The 20,951-nt window shown below is 46.1% G+C and overlaps 2 protein-coding genes across 2 annotated transcripts; both read left to right on the top strand.

Annotated features, from left to right (window-relative positions):
• Window positions 1-11,560: 11,560 nt before the first annotated feature.
• Window positions 11,561-16,189, top strand: LOC127780520 (BEL1-like homeodomain protein 9). Its single transcript, XM_052307443.1, has 4 exons — window positions 11,561-12,847; window positions 13,670-14,049; window positions 15,170-15,230; window positions 15,338-16,189. Exons 1-4 carry the CDS (start codon window positions 12,041-12,043, stop codon window positions 15,926-15,928), a joined length of 1,839 nt encoding a protein of 612 aa, XP_052163403.1. The 5' UTR covers window positions 11,561-12,040; the 3' UTR covers window positions 15,929-16,189.
• A 2,245-nt stretch (window positions 16,190-18,434) lies between these two features.
• On the top strand, window positions 18,435-20,740 carry LOC127775829 (pentatricopeptide repeat-containing protein At3g46790, chloroplastic). The gene has a single exon (XM_052302138.1). The coding sequence runs from the start codon at window positions 18,744-18,746 to the stop codon at window positions 20,724-20,726; it is 1,983 nt and encodes a 660-aa protein (XP_052158098.1). The 5' UTR covers window positions 18,435-18,743; the 3' UTR covers window positions 20,727-20,740.
• Window positions 20,741-20,951: the final 211 nt, after the last annotated feature.

The following is a 20,951-nucleotide window of genomic DNA, read 5'->3' as shown; positions in this document are numbered from 1 at the left end:
CATGCACATCTCTACAATGAGGGTCCCTTTAAAATGGAGGATTGACAAAGAATTTTTGATAATTCAATTCCCTTAATATTTTTTTCTCATATGCTCCTTTGATTCATTTGAAAAGGACACGGATTTTTCCTATGAAAAGGATGTGAATTTTTATAGGATTGTATTCCTATGGTCAATTCCGTCCTATGGTGCAATCGAAGAACATACCCCCTCTGTCTCATTTGAAGTACAACCATGATTTTCCGTGCACAATTTTTACTGTTCGTTTTATTTGAAAAATTTCTGGACAAATTAAAAACATGAGTTACATAATTCATGTATTATCATCTCATAATAATAAAAATACTAAATAAAAAAATTCAAATAAAACGGATGATCAAAGTTGGACGTAAAAATTTATGATTGCACTTAAAATGAGACGGAGCGAGTATATTCCTATTACCTGTGCTTTTAACTATTACTGGATTAAAAAAACATGTTACTTTCATTTATGTGGTTTATTTCATATTCTCTGTGTTTTTTTATCATGTATTTTAAGGGGCACGACATTAATTTGTTCCTATATACTATATCTAACTTAAGCCAGGAACATTTGTGAAACAATACATACTGTTTCATTTTTCCATATGTGTGTAGGACCCGGCGCGGACAACTTGTGTAACCCTTCTCTCTTTTTTTTTTCTTTTTTTTTTTTTTTGTGCGGGGAACTTGTGTAACCTTTCCTGGCATAGCACGCGCTACTCGCATCCTGTCAATCCCTGCTGATCACGCCTTCGCCATGCAATAATCAATCGAAATGTGGAGACAGCTCCTGTCACGGATAGGCGCCCCTCCTGTTACTTGGCGGCTTTGAAGTATCCACGGTCCTAAATACCGGCCGGATCAGTCACTAGATCTTTGCACCAAACACTAGCCATCTCGTCCAAAGATCCTTAGCATTTGGTGGTACGTGTATCATGCAATGTCCAGTATACATCAATACCATCATCGCCGAACCCTACCCGTACGTAGTGTACGTAGTAGTAGTACGCATCGTCCCAATCCAACCATAATAGGCTCACGCGCGCACGGCCCGATCCATCCGATCAGCGGACCATCACACGATTATAATTCCCGAGAAAAGCCATGCATGCATGTACGCCCCATGCCGGCCGGCGGCCTAACCCGGTGGGCCACTCCCGACCGGTGGTTATCCAGACATGTCATGCTAGTGTGCTACCGCTGCTACATGCACGAACTAAAAAGCCTATCACATGTAGTAAAGCCATGGTCGAGTCGAGCAGAGGAAAAGAAAAAAAAAAGATGAACCACTAAATCTGTACGCATCCATGCATATATTGATCGGATTCGCTAGAAAACTACACATATTGCAAAGCAGCTCCTGCACCGACGACTGTAGCAGCGCGGACACGACGCCGTCCGCTAGATATGGTACCAAAATGCATGCGGGCGCCCATGTCAAACATGGCACGTGCATGTGCTGCTTGGCCTAGCGTACGTGTGTGACGAGCCGTCACGAGGACGCTGTGTATAGTAGGAGCCTGTAGCCAATTGATCGGGGGCGTGCGGCATGATGAGAGCCCATGTATGTAGGCAGCGAGCGAGCGTGCGTGACGCGACCAACAAGCATGCTCAGATTCAGGGCCATCACTACCACCGCGCATACGACGACTACTGCTCGCCCTGTGCCGCTACAGCGCGCGCCGATAGCTCGCCGCTCCCGGACCATCTCTCGCCTTTTTTTTTTCCTTTCTCTCTATTGGCGAAGTCAAGGAAAGAGGTAAATTTTTACTCGTAGCCAATGCAACGGACGGACGCTGCAGCTAGCGCATTGAATAGACTCGAGTTCTCGCTCGGCGTGCCGTGTCGCGCGGCAGCTTGCTGTCTCCGCGTTGCATGGGCTCGAGAGGCGCTGCCACAAGCCAAAACTACTTGAATGCTCCAGCTGCTCACACGCACGTACTACCGCGTAGGTTAACGTCACCAACAGCAATTACTCCTTGACTTATATATACTCCCTCCCTCCTATTTTAAAAGAGGTAACGAGTTTCTGTGTTTATTTTTTATTATCGTCTTATTTAAAAAAATTATGATTAATATATTTTTCTTATTAAATGATAAAATATAAATATTAACTTATACATTATTTTATGTTTTTTAGCTTTTATTTTTTAAAATAAAATGGACGATTAAAGTTAGACACAAACTCGTGACTGCGTTTAAAATAAGATGGAAGGAACACTTGCACACTCGTACTCTTTTCATCCCAAAATATAACATCTATCAAAATTTATAATATTAGAACGTATTTTACCGTTTAAAGGTTATTATATTTTAAGACGGACAAAGAAGTAAAATATACCTTTATGTAAAAAAATATTCAATTTTGACAAGTTTTCCTGCTTCTCATTTATCCTATAATAAGTTTATTTTTAAGTAATAGTTGTATCAAGTTTGTGAATGAGAAAATAATTGCATTCGAAATAGGTAAAATAAAGAATATTTTTTTTAGGATTTGATGCACTAGATGTATTTGTCTTTTTTCTATTTTTGTTTTAGTATGTGTGAGATGAGTGAAATTCTGGAACTAATTGAAGGGAGTAGCAACCTGTACTAATTTGACATAACCTTAACCTTGTCCGTCCATATTCGTGATAGTATAATACTCCTATGTCCGTATCGATACTAATTTACTATATTTTAAAACGGGGTAAGTGCTATCTTGGGTACCGGAGTAAATTAAATCAAGAAAACAACAGCAGAGATGGTTTACTACTGTTTGGGAAACCGGACTTTTTGAGAGAGAATTGGTAAGAATTTAAAAGGTCGGGTTTCTCACCATGTGAGCACAAATTTATTAAATCACTAGAAAAATGCCCGTACATTATAACAGGTAAATGCTATATTAATTTTATTATTGTTATAGGGTTTAGGTAGGGTAAAATTCACCGTGGAAATTCGCTTGGATATTTTTTTTATAAAATCATAAGTTGTAATTAGGAGTCTGTATTTCATCTCAAGTTAGCATGCGAGCTTTTTTTAAATAGATTCTTATACGACTCTTTTGTATTTTCAAAAGTAAACAAGCTTAAAATCCAACTCAAACACGAATAAATATTCCCAAAAGCGAACCGACTTAAAAACGGATGACGTACGAAAATACCGGCAAAAACATCCTTAATTTTTATAATAGTATATATAGAAGAGATGTACTTCCTTCGTCCAAAAAAACTTAAAATAGTATATGATATATTTTAGTTATACGAATTTAGACGGCCATCTGTCCAAATTTGTATTACTAGAATATATCACATTCTATCATAGGTTTGTATTTCGATTAATTAATATTTGTAATTTTGACTAATTATTGAGCTGCTAATGTAAGAGCATTTGTTTAATGAGACACAAGTAATGGCATAAATTCATATTCGAAAATACCTTCAAGTGATGCTAGTACTATGAATATACTCCTCAGCAACACACGACTCAAAATATAGAAATCTAGGATTAAGATTAGATCTGATCTAGTACCACGATTCTATACATGGATTGTCTAGATTCATCACAAAGCTAGATTCGTTAGTATTAGGTTAGGTTTAATCCGGTTTTAGGTTAGTATATTTTTAAACGGAGAGTGTAGTTGTTAATGTTATATTATGAAAAAAAAGATTTTCAAAGTAGATCATGCAAAAACTAATATAATTTATATTTTTATGACGGACTAACCCGGCCCGTCCCCACGATATAAGAACCTATACCGGATACAACATATCCTAGTACAACGAATTCGTACATGTTCTATGATATGTCGCATCCGATACTGTAGGTTGCTTTATTTAGATATGGAGCGAGAAAATTATTTTTACGATGGAAATAATATGCTAACGTCTTATTGATCGAATTGATCAGTAGCCGAGTCTCCTTTATATGTAAAACCTCAGCCTTTTATTTTTACTAGAAAAAATACCCGTGCGTTACAACGGATGAAGTCTATTTTAATCTTATTATTGTTATATACTTTAGTTAAGATGAAATTCACTGTGGGTGTTCGCTTAGATATATATATTTTTAAAAAATCATGAGCTGCACTTTGGAGTCCGATCATCTCAAGTTAGCATGCGAGTTTTTTAAACAGATTTCTTATATGATTGCTTCTGTATTACCGAAAGTTAACGATCTTAAAAATCGACTCAAATACAAATTTGTATTTTTCAAAAACAAACAAACTTAAAAACTGACTCATACACGGATGACGTATCAAAATACCGACAAAAACATCTTCAATTTTTTATAATACTCCCTCCGTCGATTTTAAAATTTTGCTTGCATTGTTTGACTACGAGTCAAGTGATTTTCAAAATCCTACTCGGAAGGGATAGAGTTTCTGTTATACCGTACCAGATCCAACATATTCAAACCTTTCTTGGAGGTCAAGCTGAGCTAATCCACGATATAAAAGGAACCCTTGAGGGAGGGCTGAAGGATCATCCAATTCAATCACCAACACACCCACCATAGTTTACGAAGTCGGAGTACGCGGAGTCAAGTCGTCGGGAGATCTCGTCGAAACCTTCGACTACGGTCTCGTCGGTATCATCTATTTCAACTACTCTCTTTGTAATATGTTCTCGTCATAAATTCCATATAAACTGGACTATGGCTATTACCTGATAGGGGCCTAAACCAGTATAATCGTTGTCCTTTGTCTGCTTGATGTCGTATTACGTAGACCCTCCTACCAACATACCCCAGTACTCAACTCATCCAGTCCACGAGTATCACTCGTCGACAATACGTCTGTATCATATCCCATATTCTGAAAATATGACATACTTCCTTCGTCCCAAAATGTAAGCATTTTTTATGTTGGCATGGGTATTAAGAAAGTAGGTGAGAATGATTGAAGAAGGTGTATGATTGGTTGAAAAGAGAAAGTAGGTAAAAAAGAATGGTTGTGATTGGTTGAGAGGAGAAAGTAGGTAGAAAAATAGCTTAATTTTGGGATAAAGTAATGTGCTAGAAATAGCTACTCCCTTCGTCCCATAATATAAAGGATTTTGAGTTTTTGCTTGCAACGGTTGCACACTCATCTTATTCAAAAAATTTTAAAAATATTATTTATTTTATTTGTGACTTACTTTATTATCTACAATACTTTAAGTATAACTTTTTGTTTTTTATATTTGTAAAAAGAATTTGAATAAGACGAGTGGTCAAATGTTATAAAAAAACTTAAAATCGCTTATATCATGTGACGGAGGGAGTATATTTCAGTACGAAGATAGTATCGCGGTATCGGTGTATATGCATCCGTTTCGGATACTGCAATTGCGTACCCCTACAGTATGTGCCGTGTCCTATTGTATCTGTATGCACCGATTGCTGAAACCGATGTTGTTCAAATCGGAGGGAGAACGAGAATTCATGCAGGGCGGTGTCAAATCACTGGTCTAATGACAAGGGGATGATGCGGAAGGAGTGAGGCAGTAAGCAAAGAGATCTTGGAGCCTGTACTCCACGTTAACCCAAGCTATCTGGTGCTCCCTGACGCACGTCAATCAGATGCTACTACTACCGCTGCGTCGGCTAGCTCCAGAGGAGGCCGACGTAGAAGTACTTCACGTAATCTAGGAGTACGGGTAGGAGCAGCTAGCGTCTGATACTCTGATCTGAGAGGGTTCAGACTTGGGAGTCGCTTTGTGCTTTGAATGCCAGTAGTCCCAGCTGACTGAGAGCCACGCCATCCACCGTATCCGGAGATACTACAGTACACTCCAATTACATACAGGTACGTGGAGTACTCCTAAATTCCTAATCCTATACTCTTAACATGGATGAGACTGAGGGGTGTTTAAATTCAGATGTAAAGTTTTAGCGTGTAATATCGAATATTATATAGGGTGTCGTATAGAGTGTACGTATACTAATAAAAAAACTAATTACAGAATTCGTTAGCAAAATACGAGACAAATTTATTAAGACTAATTAATCCATCATTAGCAAATGTTTACTGTAGCACTGTCAAATCATGGAGCAATTAAGGTTGTGTTTAGTTCACACTGAAGTTTGGAAGTTTAATTAAAATTGGTTGAAGTTTGGAGGCCTGTTCCAAAGCTTTTTTTCCCAAACTTCCAACTTTCCATCACATCAAACCTTTCATATACACAACTTTTCTATCACATCGTACCAATTTCAACCAAACTTCTAAACTTCAGTGTGAACTAAACACAGCCTAAACAGGGCCTAAGCTCAAAAGATTTGTCTCGCAAATTAGTCACTGTCAGGGTTATGGATACCACATACATAATATTTGTTAACTAAATCTTGGCAGGACTCACCATATACCATGTTCTATACGGAAACAACCTGCGGATATAGGAGGAGTTCCGAATAAGGAAAGACAACCAGAGTTCTATATGGAAACGACAATGACTACTCAGATTGTATCCATATTGGTTTCCCTATTTCTACTTGGACAAGGAGACACCTATGGGTATAAATACAAGACCTCCTAAGAGGAGAGGGGACACACCCACCATGGAAGACACCCACGATAGACAACACGGAACAATAGAAGGCACAACATACAAGCCAACATACGCCAAGACAAGCCGCCGGATATCGACATCAGAGATATGCCTGGATCGGCCCTATCTGGTACCTACAAAGGCCGGCCATAGGGATCTAGCGCTGTCTCTGATTTCGCCGGGCACGAACTCGAGGAGGAAGACTACCCTGTTGTCGACTACGAGTCATACTTTCAAACCGCCATGTCGATAACGACCGTGTGATTATGATGAATAAGAGCAACGACCGGCTTCGACCAACATGATGTAGGGTTATTACCTGACGATTCAAGGGCCCGAACCTGTATAAAATCCTCGTCTCCGTCTCTTTTACCTCGGTCTCGCGTATATCCTAGTACCAACGATCCCCATACTATGCAAATACCGCAATCGCGACATCAAACGTCGACAGTCACAATTTATGTAATTTCTTTTTTTAGCCTATATTTAATACTTAATGCAGGAATTCAAACGTTCAATGTGACAGGGTGTAAAGTTTTTGATGGAATCTGGTAAAGGGGTATTTAGATCCCACCCTAAAATTTTACACCATATCACATCGAATGTTTAAACACCTGCATAAAGTATTAAATAAATACTAAAAAATAACTAATTGCATAGACCGCGACTAATTTACGAGACGAATCTTTTAAGCCTAATTGCTCCATGGTTTGGCAATTTGGGCTACAGTAAATATTTGCTAATGATGAATTAATTAGACTTAATAAATTCGTCTCATGGTTTACTAATAGATTATATAATTAATTTTTTTCTAGTACCGAACACCTCATGCAATATCCTAATAGTATCCACTTTATGCCCGTGGATCTAAACACCCCTAAGCAGGGCGTGATTAGCCAACGTCTTTGAAGAGAGAAGGAACCGGACAGATACGTACAACGACAAGCATCGATCAGTCAGAAAAGATAGAGAGAGGAAAAGAAACGGTGGCATGCAGGCTTCTCTGAATTGACCTTACTGTCGTTGCTAGTAGGAGTAGAGTGATTCGGTACCTGGTACTGCAGCTGGTCGTCGAGTGGCCGTATGATGAGAAAAAATTTCGACGGGAAGACGCGATCAGCGATCTACTCCGCACTCATTTCTTGCGGACTACGAGGCGCGTAGTATATCATGGATGTCCAAAAGGGCAAAAACCTCGTGTATACGCATCATCGTATACGTTGGCACGGATGCTGTCGAAGTGTCATTCAAACATACTCCCAAGTTCTACAGTACCTCGCGGTACTCCTTCGTCCAATACAAAAAGAATCTAATATTGGATGTGACACATTTTAATACAATGAATCTGGATAGAGATAGATTCTCTGTCCAGATTCATAGTAATAAAATGTGCCACATCTAAGTATTGGTTTTTTTATGAGATAGAGGAAGTAAACCAGTTTCTTTTTTTTTCTTGCTTCGACATTATGATGTTGAAATGTAAAAGGGACTTTCTTTTACATTATCGTTATATATTCCCTCCATTATAATATAAGAAATTTTAGGTGGATATGACACATGCAATAAATCTAGGATAGACCGTTTGTTAAGATTTATTGTATTAAGATGTATCACATCCAACTAAAATTCTTTATATTATGGGACAGAGGGAGTAGAATAAATGTAAAAGGAAGTAGTTTTTTAATTTAGTATCTATTAAAATTAATTAGTAAATATTCAATTATCAAGATGATACGTAATTAGGAGTAATAATTTAATTAATAATCTCTTTTTAATTAAGTCTTTCTAGTTTTATTGAAAATTTGGCATAGCCCAGCTAGAATTGGACGGTAAAACGAGCCTTTTACACTAAGACAGAAAACCCCATAAGTAACGGTTATGAACTAGCTATGGTCGGTACGTTTGCTCCAATCCTATACGTGTCGGTTTATTAAAAAAAAACGTAACGCCGGCTTCCACGCCGGTGGCCGCCACCCAATGCCGCATTGGTGGAGGGGGGAGGGGGGCGGAGGTCCCTTGGGCAAGAGGGAGCCGACGAGATCTGATGACCACGCCGCCACCTTGCCACCCGGCCGCCACCCCACGCCATGCTAGAGGAGGAGAAGGGGAAGGGGGGAGGTCCCCTAGGAGAGAGAGGGCTAGCGAGATCTAGGCCTCCTCCACCACCACCGCCATCTCGCCGTACTTGAGGACGGGGCTGATAAGATCTATCTGTCAGCCACCGCACCGGCCGCACCCTGCCCGACCGGTCAGCTTTCTCCATCGCCACGCTGCCCTGGAGGAGGAGAGGAGGGGGGAGGGCCATCGCTGCTCCACCAGAGAGAGGAAGGCAAAGGGAGAGGAGGGACGAGAGATGCATGGATGGCAAGCGGGATGGATAGATAAGATAAGGGTGCTGTGGGTGGTCAAACATATACGGATGAAGTTTTTTTTTAACAGGTGTCAGTTTTTTTTAAAAGAATCAGCATCCATATTCATTTTATAGATGTCAGTTCTATTAAAAATATGCATCTATAGTGCATGTATTGAGTTTTTTTTTAAACAGAATCGATATCTATAGTGCTTAAATATGCCGTTTTATATTTTTTTCATCGTGGAAAGGTGAGAAAAAGATCATAGATGTCGATTTTAAATAAATTGGCTCTTATAATACCGGTCCCTATGAAGATTTTTTAAGTAGTGTTATCCGTTGTTGATTAATGCTAAAGAATCTCAAGGTCACACAGTTCACTGGTAAAAGTTCGGTCTCCTCATTTCACTCCACTGTAAATATGCTATGGTACAGCAGCTGGAAGCTCGCTCCGTGTAATTCCCTGGTTCTACCCCTTCTTTTTACGTCAAAAATAATTGCTTTTGGCTTTAGAACGCACCCGGGAGCCCGGGCGGGACACATGAGCTAGCAGCAGGGTCGCACGAAACGAAACGCACGTACGTTTTTGGCGTGTGCGGCAGCCATGGCAGGCAGCAGCCAACACGTGCGCTGCGAGAAACAGGGAAAACGCGGCGTGTCCACATGCGATCCAGCGAAACAGGAACTGCGCGAAAACACAGGCGGGTCCCCGGTCCAGCCACTCCAGCCGGTCGCACACTTGTGCGTACCATCGACACGCGAAAAGGTGAGGACGGCGAGGGGCCAAGGCGCCAAGGCCAGCTTCGTCTCGACTCTCGCGGCAAGGCGGAAAGCTCGGATAAACAAGTTGATAAGCTGGTCCATCCAGCTTGGGCGACGGCCTAATGCACGAGCTGGGGAGAAGATACACGTTGCGGTGTGCATGCGCCCGTGGCCCTTGCCCACGCGTGCATGCGGCGTGTCATCGGCACGGTGTGCGTACTACTGCCTCTGTTCTGTGTCTTTGCCTGCCTGATTAGCACAGCGCCACAGCGCTGCGCCGCTGCCAATACACAGCGTCTGCCCCCGTGAAACGATTTCCAACGCGCTGCGGCGATGGGAAAATATGTGTAGTGGTATAGGACGGTCTGTGGCAAACACCGCGCGGGCGGAGCGTAGTAGTAGTACGTGCTAGCAGTGCTTCGTGGGTTCGCTGTGCACACGTTGGCTTAGCGTGAGCCCCGCTCGGTCGCATGCAACGCTGTGAGATCGCGTTTGCAGAAGAGGCGGAAGCGGTGGAAACGTGAAGATATTTAACGTGGGGATAGGTAGCCAAAGCTTAGCAGCTGCCTCGGTTCACCTGTTCATGTGCTCACATGCACGAAATGTTGAGCAAAGCAGTGCGCGTCGACACTGCGAGGTGGGACCCGCGGCGATAGGGCGGCACTGTCCTGCCACTGTTCTGACCAAGTGAGAATCACTTTCACCTGTTCTGTTGATCCATGTAGAGAGAGGTCACTAGGCAGTAGCTTAGCCGTGCTTAGCTGCACTATAGTCTACAGAGGGGGTCCCTGCAGTAACAACAAAGGCATAAGCCCGGAGGTGTAGTTCCCTCACACCCCAGTACTCTGCTCGTACTCCTCGTATCTTTTGCTCACTTATTCTCTCTCTGTGCACTACGGCTAGATGAATGGACGGGTGGATTTGAAGTTAATGGCAGCGGCAGCCACGTCACGGGCTCCGCCGTAGCGTAGCTTTGCTAATCATGCCGCGCCCAAGGAGGAGCCGGCACGTGTCCCCCGGTGACGTCCCACGCGACGCAACAGCCAACAGCCGCGGCGAAAGAGAGGTGGGATTCTCTCCCCCGTATCCCTGGTTGCGCGCCGCTGTATGGAAAACCGGGTAGGGGACGTGGGTCCCGCTTGTCGGTGGTGCGTCGACGACGGTGTGGAGCTGCGCGTGGGGGACTCGGAGCGGAGGGAGGAAGAGACGGGCCGTGGGCCAGAGGGTGTGCTATGTTAGGTCTTGTCATGGGTGGGGCCCAGAGGGGTGATTGCTTACTTGCGGGCCCAGTTACGGGTGGTGACCAGTCGTGGGCCCGGGCGTCAGGACTCGCCCAATGGAGGGCTTGCTCTGGGGAGGGCAGCGCATTAAAGGGCGCGTATGATTTGCCGCTTCTACTAGTGCGGGTCGAGCAGTATTGTACTACCCCACTACTACACTATACACAAGCAGCCAAGGGATTGGGTCATGTAGATGTAGTGATGTGGACACGCTTGCGATAAAAACCGTATTTTGGTGTCGTTTGACAGCCCTGTACAGAGTACTGGGGTTAACACGCAAAAATTGTTGCTGCAGCAGAGGTGGAATTCGAAAGAAGGGAGATGGGTATTTGTACGAAAGCCAGTTAGGACAACATTTATAATGGGGGACTTAATCGCACTGCACATGGAATGTTTTCTACTCGTAGCTTGGAATGGTCAAACCCCCACAGGTGGGAGTACCAACCGCGGGCAGCCGCAGTAAAACAAGGGAAGATGAAAATAATTTTTTTTTCCCTCGTAACGAGCCAGCCAAGGGCTGATCGCGCCGCGCCAAGGGCAAGTACGCTGCAGGCCCGGACACGTCCTGGCAGCCAAACAGCCCACCCACCCACTCGGATGACAAGCGCGGCTGCACCTATTTTTACACGCGATGCGCGCTCTCCAGTCTCCACTCCTCTCCCCCGTCGCGCTCGGCCTTTCTGCTTTCGCTTTCACAGTTTCACGGCTTACCATTTCCTTCCCATCTCTCCCTCCCGCCATCCCCCTCTTTCTCCCCCTCCGTGTCTCGCCTTTGCAGAAAGAAAGGCGCCACGAACCCAGCAACAACACCCAGCCCAAAGGCGAAACGGGGAAAAAGAGGAGGAAAACAACAAGAGGACGCGAGGGGTCGGGGTGGGAGAGGGAGGCTACACTACAGCAGCAGCAGAAGCAGAGCGGGAGAGTGATGAGGGAGTGAGACCAGGCCAGCCAAGCCAGGCCCGGGCGCTCGGAAAGTGCGGAGCCGTTTCCCCTCTATCTCCACTCTCTCCAGGGCCAGGTGCTCACTGCGCTGCGCCTCTTCGCACGCACCACCCGTACTACGTGCCCACCCGCGCGCGCGCCGAGGAGAAGAGACCCACGACCGTACGTGCGTGTGCGCCATGTCGTCCGCCGCTGGGGGCGGCGGGTACGGCGGCGGCCAGGGTGGAGGCGCGGAGCACCACCACCACCACCACGGGCACGCCGGTCACCTCCTGCTCCACCACCATCCGCAGCACGTGGCCGGCGCGGCCGTTGCGGCAGCGGCCGCGGCGGCGGGCGGGCAGATGTACCACGTGCCCCAGCACAGCCGGCGCGAGAAGCTCCGGTTCCCGCCGGACGCCGGGGACTCGCCACCGCCTCATGGTCATGGTCATGGTCATGCCCCGCAGCAGCAGCAGCAGCACGGGTCGTGGCCTCCGCCCCCGGCGTTCTACTCGTACGCGTCCTCGTCGTCGTCGTACTCCCCGCACAGCCCTACTCTAGCGCAGGCGCAGCTGGTGGCGCACGGGCTGGCGCCGCCGCTCCCGCAGATCCCACCGCAGAACTTCTCGCTGTCGCTCTCCTCCGCGTCGTCGAATCCTCCACCACCGCAGGCGCAGCCGAGGAGGCAGCTCGGCGGCCTCGCGCAGGCCACGGGGCCGTTCGGTCCCTTCACCGGCTACGCCGCCGTGCTCGGCCGGTCCCGTTTCCTCGGCCCGGCAGAGAAGCTGTTCGAGGAGATCTGCGACGTCGGCGGCGCTGCTTCGCACGTCGACCGCACCATCTCCGACGAGGGCCTGCTCGACGCGGATCCGATGGACGGCGTCGATCATGACGTCGTTGATCACGACCTCGGCGGCGCTGACCGCGCAGCGGCCGACGCTGGCCCCATCTCGGGGGCCGAGCAGCAGTGGAAGAAGACGAAGCTCATCTCCATGATGGAAGAGGTGAGTGAGCTCCGCTAGCCGCCTCAATTCCTCCTTCCAGGTTTCTTGTGGCGACCATCTTTTTCACCTTGTTTCGGCGTTACAATTATCGCTACTCCTGGGTGGAGAAGAATCTTGCACATAGTGGTCATGTCACCGATGCAGTTGCGGATTGCTTTTATTTACTGTGGTTGCATGTGCTTTTGATTTGATGATGATTTCCTTTGCTGCTGATACATCTTTTGATTTGTTCTCTCTCCTTTTTCCTCGAGTGGTTTGAGCTTGTACAGTTCTGCACTGTTCATGATGAATAGTGGTGTTCCTCCGCGTCTTATCACCAAAGATTGTATTTTGATCGGCTGTTTAGCACTACTGTGAGTGCTTGAAAAGATAGTCCTCCACATGAAATTAGAACTAACCGTCCTTTCAAAGTCTTGAGACATGACCCATGGGCGATGCCAGATGCCATTAATTCTCTCTTGTTGGTGTCCTCTGGTGAGAATAGTGGCGCTGCTAAAAGCTTCGAGCTTTGAAATGCGCTCTCCTCTACGATGTCGGAGCATGGCAATTAGGAGTATACTACATGAGCATCTACGTAGGAGTACAATGTAGAAAGCTTCTATTTTTGGAACCCTCTGTAAGGCAATTTTGTTTGCCTGTGTTCTTTAATAGCATCTCTCTCCCATAATTGGGAGCTACGCTTGCTTTGTTCGTGTCATATCCACATGAAAACAAAAGCACACTGCTTCCTTTTCCTAACATGGATATCTTTTTATCTAATCATTCTTTGTTGGTAGATTATCTCTCATCGAATTCTAACCCAACAGCAATATCTTTTTTTAGGTTTGCAAGAGGTACCGGCAGTACTACCAGCAGGTTCAGGCTGTGATGGCCTCGTTCGAGACCGTCGCCGGGTTCAGCAACGCCGCGCCGTTCGCGGCATTGGCGCTGAGGGCGATGGCGAAGCACTTCAAGTGCTTGAAGAGCATGATTCTGAACCAGCTGCGCAACACGAGCAACAAGGTCGCTGTGAAGGACGGGCTAAACAAGGAGATCGCCGTGTTCGGGCTCGCCGGGGGTAGCAGCGGCGGCGCCGGCCTCCAGCGAGCGAACAGCGCGAGCGCGTTCGGCCAGCCGCACAATATTTGGCGCCCACAGAGGGGGCTCCCCGAGCGCGCTGTGTCCGTTCTACGCGCGTGGCTGTTCGAACACTTCCTGCACCCGTAAGCCCTTTGATCTTATTGCTTTATGGTTAACTCTGGGTTCATTAGCTGCACGCATTCCAAGACAATGATGATGATGCTACAGTTGCTTGCTTTAGATGAGGATAACAGTAGTCCCTAAGCATTTGTGGTGAGTGTGGTTGTTCCTTTTTGATATGATCAGTAGTACGTGACACTGGAACCGTGGGGTTGATCCGTTGATGGTTTGGTGATAGCAAGCGACCCTGCCTGTCTGATAGAAGGCTATGGCCTCATGCAGGCATGGCTTCCAATCCATCATTAACATAACTTTTAAACCTGTACCTAACTGTGTGTTGAGCTGTACTACTAGAGATCAGACTCTCGACTTGGTGATCTAAATAGTGGCATTCCTGCTGCTTGTTTGATGCATTCTTAATCACGTATTAACTTCCTGGATTTGTTGTTTCTGGCTGTAATGTATGAATGTGGTGGCCCGGCTTCTCATAAGTAGAGTGGCTTTTAGAACACGTTAATGCTGGAATTAACTTGCCAGATGGGCATTACTTCGAACTAAATCTTAGAAGTACATACCTTAGGCTATAATAAGCATCATCATAATGTAGTTTGTTTGGCATATTCTTTTTAGTTTTTGTAGTATGATCATTTTGCATTATATATATGATCTAAAGGCTATAGCTAAGCCCTACTGGTGGTTACATCAAGTTGATTGACATGTGCTCGAGATATTCAGTTTGAGATAATTAGTACAGTAGTTTAGTGCTAGCCATTTTCATCCAGTAAGGGGTTTGTCTGTCTGTTTATTACTTTAAAAAAAGGATCAGTCATCATCTTTAAAAAAAGTCACTGAAATCCATTATTTGTCAGATGTTGGTCCTAGTGTTATTAGTTCCCGTATTGATCAAATCCTTTGTAAGCTTCGACTTGGAAGATGCGTTTGCCTACATCTTTGCTTGGATATTCGCCATGTAAAATATTTGTTGTGATCCTGTAAACCATCGTTAAGCATGCACATCACAAGTGTCTTTTGTAATAGCGGAAATTTCTTGATTATTTGATTTTGCGCTATATCTGGTACTTTGTTCTTTTAGAAAACACTATAATTTTGCATCAGTGACATTTTCAGATTCCAATCGTGCAGGTATCCTACCGATGGTGATAAGCAAATGCTAGCAAAACAAACAGGCTTGACACGCAACCAGGTAAATAGAAATGCTTATAGGTGTGTTCAAGAATAGATTGCACAGTATATCAGGCTAGATTGTTTTGTTTTCAGGACATTTTGATTGAATTTGTGATGCTGGTGCAGGTATCAAACTGGTTTATCAACGCGAGGGTTAGGTTGTGGAAGCCAATGGTGGAAGAAATTCACAACCTAGAGATGAGGCAAATGCACAAGCACTCGGTGGTTGACAAGGGCCAGCATAGCGTGCATCATCAGGCCCAGCATTCTTCGCAGTGCAGCGGGAATCCCTCCGTTCCTTCGGACTCCCATCCTGGACAGAGCAGCAGCATAACCCGGAACCACAACACCGCTGCCTCCCAGGGCTTCCCGGATGAGCTCTCCCAGATGTCCCAGTCCATCCAGGGACAGGTGAGCTTCGCATACAACGGGCTGACCTCGCAGCACAACATTGCATCACCACATCATCAGCACCAGCAGGTCGGCGGTGTTGGTATCGGAGGCGGCAATGGCGGTGTCTCCCTCACCCTTGGTCTTCACCAGAACAACAGGGTCTGCATCGCCGAGCCTCTCCCGGCTGCTCTCCCGGCCAACCTAGCTCACCGTTTCGGACTGGAGGAAGTCAGTGACGCCTATGTGATGAGCTCATTTGGAGGTCAGGACCGGCATTTCGGGAAGGAGATTGGTGGTCACTTGCTGCATGATTTTGTCGGGTGATTGTGGCTGCTGCCTCAGGTTGCTGGTGATGCACTTGTAATGTACTGCTAGTATGATGTTAGGATGGTATATAAGTCAATCACTTGGCGACATGGCTTGATGATCAGTCTGAATCAATTTGTTCGGAGGGTGAAAAAACATTGATCTTCCCTTCATGTAGATCCAGGTATGCTGTCAAATATTTGACACCTTGCGGGCTATAGAGAGATTGACAATACCTTGCCAAGGCAGTAAAGTTGTGTACCATTTGTTATATGCTTAGATTAATCTTTGTACTGTGATGACGAAATGGGCTTAGCTGGCAGAGAAAAAGAAGCTGATGTTATGGCCAAAAAGTGAGGTGATCCTACCAAATGTACTACAGTAGCTGAAGCTTCAATTTGTCGCTGTAGAATAAGACCTGCTAGGATTTATCTTTCAGCCTGTTTTGTTAGCCTTTCTGCTTTCTTTGGGTGAGCAGTATTAAACTAAGTTAGTAGACTTTTTTCTAAGTATGTCTTGTATCCTTAGACGGGGGTAGCCTCCTAAAGCTTGGACAAACCATGATTTGACCATTTGTTAACCTCTAACTGGCCTCTGTTACACTAATAATTTTCGTTGGGGTCTGTGCAGTAGATTGGCTCATCTTTTTCGATCGATGCATTAGTACGTAGTAAACAATTTGTCTGGATCTGCAGGCAGAAGCTCTCCAATGGAGCCTGGCTGTCTTGGCTCCATGCATCTTTGGTTCTGCAGCATCATTTGATTATTATGTGAATGGATGAATTTTGTATGTGTATCCAGCGTTGTTACCTGGAGATAGGCAGCTCGAGGGGGGGGGGGGGGGGGGGGGGGGGGGGGGGACCCATCTTCCATGGCTCCATGCACGTTGTTTTCGTTTGGAGGGGAATCCATGCACGTCACAGGGTACTGTAACAAACAACAACTCCCTAAAAAAAGAAGGTGTAGCAGGTACTGCAAGCACTGTTCATGTTTTGAAAAGAGGCACTGCTGCTTCTTTTCTTGGGCGTCAGGCGGTGGATGAGGCGCATAATTGTTCTTTCGATATGTCATGCGATGACCACTGTAACTACACATGTGTGGCGTGTGAGCCATGGAGTAACTCAAAGCTACCAGTACTCGTACTAGTATCCCTCCAATTAACTTTTGATATTTTTGGACAATATATAATACGGTTTTAGAAGTATGTCCTTGATTATGTTTTTTTTACCTTTTTGTTACAATATATATACAACAAAAAAATTACATTTTTTTTAAGACAGATCTATCTATGATGTTATAGTGCTTTTAAACTAAATATTTTTAAAGATATTGATGATCAAATAAAAGTTTTATCTTAATCTTATCTAAAACGTCAAAATTTATGAAACAGGAGAGAGTATTACACTTCTCATCTCGCAACGAAATCAAAGCAAGCCGGAAAAGCCCGGAATGTGTGTGCGTGTTAACTTTAGATCAGCACAAGTCAATTTCGGAATATATGTTTTGGACAAAGAATGCATTACGGAATAGTAATATCTACTTTGTTCCTCCTGTTATGCTGCAACTTTGCTCCTGCTAATTTACTCACTGTTACTACTTCATGACAAAAATACAACTATATAGTACTACTGTTTTTTTTTTATATAAAATTAGCTATGGTATCCCAATTCAATAAGCTCTGTAGATAGTATGGCCTCTTCTGAGTTCTCACCCTGGCACTGTAGAAAGCTTCGGTACACAGGCCTTTTGCTTGCTTCCTTCTCCAGGTACATGCCTGTTGAAAGCAAAGCTTCAATTTTGTTTCTAACTTTACTTTTTTCTTGTGAGGATGGGCACAGGGGGCACATGAGCAAAAGTTGAGGCAGTGGACTACTAGAGACCTTTCCTTAATCTAATCTGTGATGATGGATTCTCGTTAAGCATATGTTCTTTCCACTCTAAGATACGGCTGATTTGATCCCTCATTGGATTTGGAACGCTTTTCAAAATGCTTGTTTGGTTTTGTCGATATCTCGCCCAATCCGGTGGCTCTCTCTCAGCTGCAGCTGCTCCCACCACTATCCAACAATTGCAGGGGCAGTGGCAGTGGCAGTGGCAGTGGCACATCTGCTGCTTTTGTCTCGGAAATGACATGTACATACTGTTTGCTGCATAGAATAATTGCTTTTCTCGGAAATGACACACAGCGCAGTGCGAGAGCATCAAAGGGGGTTGGTCATGGGAAGCGGCACCCTGGCTTTCCCGTCAGGCACAACCCTTTTTATCAATTCATGCTGCTCTATGCCCATGTTCAGTACAGTTTCTGTTACTACTAGCATTGACATGGCACTAAAAAAAAAAATCCGTAGACAGTACCTCTTGTACAAGAGACAGCCAGCCACCAAAACTAGCACCCACCCGTGAGAACCTGTAAATAGGAATAATGATTAATCGATGACAGTGGCAAAAGCTATCGGCATCGTTATAGTACTTGCCTAATCACCAGCGGTCCAGACTTCTTCTCTCCTACTACTATGATCCTATCCTATCATTGCCGAGGTGTTTTCTGTTTGGACCTGTTTATTTGGAAAACACGGTGCAAAAGCGGCCTATCACCATTCCGGCCCATGCCACAATCCGTCAGCCCAACAAACTGCAAAAGATTGCGTAGCCCATCAACGGTCGGCCTGTCACTACCACAGCAAAAATCCCCACGCTTCTCCACCGCCGCGGCGCGCCTCCGCCTCTCTCCCCATCCGCTGCCCGAACTCCGACCACACCGCACCGGAAAAATATCCCGAACACGGTGAAGCCACTCGCGCCGCGCACGCTCCGCTTCCGCCTCCTCCACCCCATGTCCGCCCCCGCGCCCGCCTCGCCGCCCGCCTCCCTCTTCCACCTCTCCCGCCCGGCGGCCGGGCCCAGGGCGCGCCCGAGGGTGTCGCGGTCCAGGTGCGTGGCGTCGCTCGCGTCCCAGCCGCCGACGCCGCCGCCCGCGAACGCGAACCACCTCGTGCAGACGCTGTGCGCCAGCGGCCGCCTCGCGCGCGCCGCGGCGCTCCTCCAGGGCCTCCCCGCGCCCACGCAGCGCACCTACAAGTCGGTCCTCCTCGCCGCCGCGCGGGCCGGGGACGCGGCGCTCGCCGCGGCCGTGCACCGGCGGCTCAAGGCGGACCCCGTCTTCCGCTCCGACCCGTTCCTCTCCACCCGCCTCATCGACGCCTACGCGTCGCTCGGCGAGCTCCCGGCCGCACGCCAGGTGTTCGACGAGGCGCCCGTGAAGAGCATCTTCGTGTGGAACGCGCTGCTCAAGGCGCTCGCGCTCGCCGACCATGGCGAGGAGGCCCTCGCGCGCCTGGCTGACATGGGGCGGCTCCGCGTTCCGGTCGACAGCTACAGCTACGCGCACGGACTCAAGGCCTGCATTGCCGCATCAACGTCTCATGTGCCGGCGTCGGCCCTCGTACGCGAGATACATGCGCATGCTGTCCGTCGTGGCTACGGATTGCACACACATGTCGCCACCACTCTTATTGACTGCTACGCAAAGCTTGGAATCGTCAGCTATGCTGAGAGTGTGTTTGCTACAATGCCAGAGAGGAATATTGTGTCGTGGACTGCCATGATTGGGTGCTATGCCAAGAACGAGAGACCAGGTGATGCCATTTTGCTATTCCAGGAGATGGTGGCTTCTGATGAAGACCTTGTACCCAATTCAGTCACAATAGTATGCATCTTGCATGCTTTTGCTGGAGTTAACGCTCTCGGGCAGGGCAAATTGTTGCATGCGTATATCCTCCGGAGGGGTTTTGACTCACTTGTTTCAGTTCTGAACGCATTGATGGCGATGTACATGAAATGTGGATGTCTTGAAGCTGGGCGGCATATCTTTGATTTAATAGGACACCGGAAGGATGTTGTGTCATGGAATACACTCATATCTGGATATGGGATGCATGGATTTGGCCATGAAGCGGTTCAGGTGTTTGAAGACATGACCCAAATGGGCGTTTCACCCAATATCATCACATTTATCAGTGTCCTTGGGGCTTGTAGCCATGCTGGACTCGTGGATGAGGGGAAGAGGCTGTTTGAGTCGATGGTGGATTATAATGTCACCCCTCGTGCAGAGCACTATGCCTGCATGGTAGATCTCCTTGGTCGTGCCGGGCATTTGGACGAAGCCGTTGAGCTCATACAGGGAATGCACATTAGGCCGAGTCCTCAAGTGTGGGGCTCACTTCTTGGTGCTTGCAGGATTCATCGCCATGTGGAGTATGCGGAGATGGCTTGCTCACAACTCTTTGATCTTGAGCCTAGAAATGCTGGAAATTATGTACTCCTTGCTGATATCTATGCTCGAGCTAAGTTGCATAGTGAAGTTGGTGTGCTAAAGGATCTTCTTGAGGAGCATGCGTTGGAGAAGGTGCCTGGATGCAGCTGGATAGAGGTGAAGAAGAGATTGCACATGTTTGTCTCTGTGGACAACAAGAATCCTCAGATTGAGGAGCTCCAAGCTCTGATAGGTGAGTTTGTGACACAGATGAAGAATGATGGCTATGTGCCTGACACAGGAGCTGTTTTGTATGATATTGAAGAAGAAGAGAAGGAGAAGATTTTGCTTGGGCACAGTGAGAAGCTAGCTGTTGCCTTCGGGCTTATCAACACTGGCAGGGGAGAAGTCATCAGGATCACCAAGAATCTCAGGCTATGTGAGGACTGTCATTCCGTCACCAAGTTCATCTCCAAATATGCAGAGCGAGAGATTATTGTGAGGGATGTGAATCGGTTTCACCACTTCAGGGATGGAATTTGTTCATGTGGGGATTATTGGTGAAGATGCTGCGGACTCTATTAATGTTTTTTGGGAGCTTTACTGATTTATACAGAATAACCACTGAAGACGTAGGAATTGTTGTATAGCCTAACATATTGATTAGACTAGCCATCATGACTCAGTCTTTCAGGAGGTACCTCAAATGATCGCTGAGTTGTTTGTTTGGAGAGAATTGGAATCTCTGCCAGACAATTTTGATACATTTGTGATGGATCCCTGTTTAAC

The sequence above is a fragment of the Oryza glaberrima genome, chromosome 1, assembly GCF_000147395.1.
Source record: "Oryza glaberrima chromosome 1, OglaRS2, whole genome shotgun sequence".
Lineage (NCBI taxonomy): Eukaryota > Viridiplantae > Streptophyta > Magnoliopsida > Poales > Poaceae > Oryza > Oryza glaberrima.
The sequence above is the reverse complement of the archived record's forward strand: the minus strand, read 5'-3'. Positions and strand labels throughout refer to the sequence as shown.

Bases quoted from the DNA above. Each gene is read 5' to 3' on its own strand.
- LOC127780520 (XM_052307443.1), top strand. From the start codon at position 12,041: ATGTCGTCCGCCGCTGGGGGCGGCGGGTACGGCGGCGGCCAGGGTGGA. The intron at 12,848-13,669 runs GTGAGTGAGCTC...ATCTTTTTTTAG, and splicing joins TCATCTCCATGATGGAAGAG to GTTTGCAAGAGGTACCGGCA. The intron at 15,231-15,337 runs GTAAATAGAAAT...ATGCTGGTGCAG, and splicing joins CAGGCTTGACACGCAACCAG to GTATCAAACTGGTTTATCAA.
- LOC127775829 (XM_052302138.1), top strand. From the start codon at position 18,744: ATGTCCGCCCCCGCGCCCGCCTCGCCGCCCGCCTCCCTCTTCCACCTC.